Raw genomic sequence first — 3,634 nt, 5'->3', positions numbered from 1 at the left:
TTATACATTAAGAAAATCTATGTCAGCAAATTATTTATGACAGTAGTTAAAATGTTTATCTCAGGAATAAAGATATTTTTTTATACTAAATAAACATGAAATAAATTTTAAAATAACAAAGTATGTACGTACCTAATTCACTGCCATCCCAAATGTTTGATTTAGCAAGCTTGGTCCAACGTTTCAGAATGTATCTCTCTGGTATAGCATGTATGCTGTACATTTGCATTATCTTGATAATGTGAAAGCACAGCAATCCAGTCTCTGTGAAGCACATACAAGAACACATAAACTCATTGTTTTGAGTGTAATATATGACTTGATAGGTGTGCATATAATCTTCATCAAGAGAAACATCAAAGAATTTGACATATTGCATTGAAGTGGCTTTTTCTCTTGCATATGCTCCAAGACTTGTTTCAAATTCCAGCCTAAAATCCTTGTATATGTTTAGAGTATAAACTTCAGCTGCATGTTTTAATATCTTTGTTGTTGTTCTTGGTCTCTCAGTAGTACATCTGAAGTTGTCACTCCTTTCAGTGCTTCTCCATCTTTTCACAGTAGCCTCAAAAATATGAAAGAACTCCAAAAGCTTTGTGGTTTTGTTGGCCTTAAATGAAATTGCTCTGTTTGTTACTTCTACCCTTTGAGATGAAAGAATTCCAGCTGAGAAAATATCCTTGCTCAATGATGTGCACCATTTATCTCGTAGACCATATAACCTATCAAACCATTCTTTTTTCTCTAGCCCATGTTTTTGAACCATCTTGTGCCAACAATCTTCAAAGTCAGATTCAGAATCACATCCACTTAAGCATTTGTGAAACATATTTTTGAATTCAGGATTTGTTTTTAGAGTACCAAAGTGTGAGACAAAATTCTTTTGCAAATGCCATAGACATAGCCTATGTCTTGAGTTTGGATAAACCTGCAACAAAATTAAAATTACTGTAGTCAGTAATATGACTATTATAATCAGAAATTAGAAACATTTAGTCAGAAATTACATAAATTATGTAAGATATTAGTATATTTTTCTCAGGCATAACAGAGTTAGAAATTAGCAATTTGATTATTTGTATAATCAGGAATTAAAACTATTTTGTCAGGAATTACATACTTTTCCTCAGGAATTAGATAACATAGGTAAAACAATGTAATAATAATAAAAAGGAATATATTTAAAAATTATCTTTTTTTTTTAAATATTTTTTCTTTGTCTATAAAAGTATTATTTACTCATACATTTTGCATGTTTTTGTACTTTGGTATATTCTCTCTCCTACAACAAACTTTTTTTGCAATATTCCTCAAAAATGGAAAACAATTCTCAGTCTTCTACTTCATCAAACGATCCAGAAGAAAATGCAATTGATAACTTTGAAAAAAAGTTAAATGAACTGTTGGATAGAAGAGATAGAATGAAGAATGGATTGATGAAGCTCTATGAAAAGGTTGAAAAGAATGAAATCGAAGAACTAAGCAAGAGAAAGAGAGCACAAGAGATATGGCAGGAAACCCAGAACAAAAAGCAGAAAGAAGAAGATCAACACAAGAAGGAAGAGAAAGAACAAAAAGAAGATCAAAAGAAAAAACAAGGTTAATATCTGAGGAAGAACATAAAGAAGATTAAGATTTTAGGGTTTTTTTCTTTATTTTTATTTTCTGTTAATTTATAGTCACAATGAATATCATTAAAATATATGAAAAATATGATATGCTATTTTGTTTATGTTTCTGTATTTCCTATTTTTATTATCAAAAGATTTATTTAGTAATGGTTTAAAATGATGTGGTTTTGTTGGTTTTTATTCATATATTGATTATTTTTTTTAGTATTAATAATTTTTCGTCAGGAATTATATTATATTAGTCAAGAATTAAATATTTTTAATCAGGAATTATATTACATTAAATTATGAACATGAAATATATATTATTAGTCAAGAATTAAACAGATATTTATCAGGAATTATATAATTTCTGTCAAGTATTGATCTGTTTTTATCAGTTATTAAGTTATTCTAATCTAGGAACAATATATTATGAAGAATAAAATTCTTACCTCTGGTATGGCGTTACTCATTGCAAGATCCTGATCAGTGAAGATTGATTTTGGTTCGATTCCACACATCGACTTTTTGAAAATTTTAAGAAGCCAAACAAATGTGTCAGTCTTTTCGTCACTTATGAATGCACATCCAAACATTGTTGTTCTCCAGTGACAGTTTATACCAACAAATGGTGCACATATCAACCCATATTTGTTTGTTCTGTATGTTGTATCAAAGATTAAAACATCACCATAGGCTTTGAAATCTTCAAGCATTTGAGAATCTCGCCAAAAATAGCTCACGACATTGTTTTCTTCTCCAAATTTCAGTCTAAAAGAATGAAGGATCATTATCTGCTCTCTCTTGAAGGGTATCCAATACATTCTGCATGTCTCCACCTTCAACCATACTCATTTTCACCCTTGATACATAGTTTAGGTGATCTCTCTTAGTATGACCTACACATTCTTCTCCTCCAGCTTCATTGGTGATATAATTGTAAGCATCCATTGGTTTGATACCACTTTCAACCATGCTTTCAATTAGTTCACCCATTGGTGCTGATATTTGCCTTTCTGATCTTAGATGATTACGTTGAACTACTATAACCAATTCATGATTATGTTCCAACTCATGTGTAACAGCTTCGAAATTTCCTTCTTTGGTTTTCTTGAAACGAATATGAGCTTTGCAACCAGTTCTTGTCTCATTTACCTCCCTATCTTTTCTCTTTTTTTCATCAGTTTTACCCAATATGGGTATTTCCGCTGAATTTTGTTCAGCTGCCATCTTCATTTTACCCTTTGTATGCCCTTCTTTAGAACACCTAAAATAAAACTCATACAATTGATCATTATTATCTCTTCTCTTTGTTGATTTTCTGACACTGAAACCAACAGTCCTTGAATGAGCTTTGTATAAAACAAATCCCTCATTGTAGTCTGATACAGTATAACCTGCTAGACATTTACTTATGTTTTCATCCTTCTCATATTTGTAATAATCTGCAAGAAAAGTATATATGAAACATATCATAATTTATTTTTGTCAGGAAATAAAATATTATACACAGTAAATAAATGTTCTTTAAATTTATGATAATCATAATTTATTTTCTCAGTCAGGATTATGTTTACATTTAATCAGGAAATAGATAATATAAGTCAGAAATAATAATATTTGTATCTGATTATAATATGTTGTTGATTATTTTTTCAGGAATTAGATTATTTATGTCACTTATTAGTTTTGTTTTGTCAGGAATTAAATTTTGTATGTCAGGTATTAAAATATTATGATATCAGAAATTAGATTATATATCAGGAATAAAATTGTTTCAATCAGAAATAAGATTACGTTTGTCAGCTTTAATATTTCTTTGGTCAGGAAATAAAATATGTACGTCAGGAATTAATTTGAATATATCAGAAATTAAATTGTATGCTTCAGGAATAAACTTGTTTCAATCAGGAATAATATTAATTTAATTTCAGTAACAAAAAATAGTCAAAATATCAAAATAATGTTCGAATCAGAAATTAGATTATAATATTCAGGAATAAAGTTATATTAGTCAGGAA

The 3,634-nt window shown here is 28.9% G+C and overlaps 1 protein-coding gene across 1 annotated transcript; it reads right to left on the bottom strand.

The window, feature by feature from the left end:
• LOC145610915 (protein FAR-RED IMPAIRED RESPONSE 1-like) lies at nucleotides 1-2,134 on the bottom strand. The gene is made up of 4 exons (XM_081666178.1): nucleotides 2,066-2,134; nucleotides 644-928; nucleotides 133-232; nucleotides 1-17 (listed from the first exon to the last, which is right to left on the bottom strand). Exons 1-4 carry the CDS (start codon nucleotides 2,132-2,134, stop codon nucleotides 1-3), a joined length of 471 nt encoding a protein of 156 aa, XP_081522304.1.
• Between the last annotated feature and the right edge of the window lie 1,500 nt (nucleotides 2,135-3,634).

Source organism: Chenopodium album, chromosome 24 (genome assembly GCF_948465745.1).
Source record: "Chenopodium album chromosome 24, dcCheAlbu1.1, whole genome shotgun sequence".
Taxonomy (NCBI): domain Eukaryota; kingdom Viridiplantae; phylum Streptophyta; class Magnoliopsida; order Caryophyllales; family Amaranthaceae; genus Chenopodium; species Chenopodium album.
Note: the sequence above shows the minus strand (reverse complement) of the source record. Positions and strands in the feature narration are given on the sequence as shown.

Excerpts from the sequence above, each read along its gene's own strand:
- LOC145610915 (XM_081666178.1), bottom strand. The coding sequence starts at position 2,134 with ATGTGTGGAATCGAACCAAAATCAATCTTCACTGATCAGGATCTTGCA. Across the intron at positions 929-2,065 it reads TGAGTAACGCCATACCAGAG|GTTTATCCAAACTCAAGACA; the intron begins GTAAGAATTTTA and ends ATTTTGTTGCAG. Across the intron at positions 233-643 it reads GAATTCTTTCATCTCAAAGG|ATAATGCAAATGTACAGCAT; the intron begins GTAGAAGTAACA and ends CACATTATCAAG.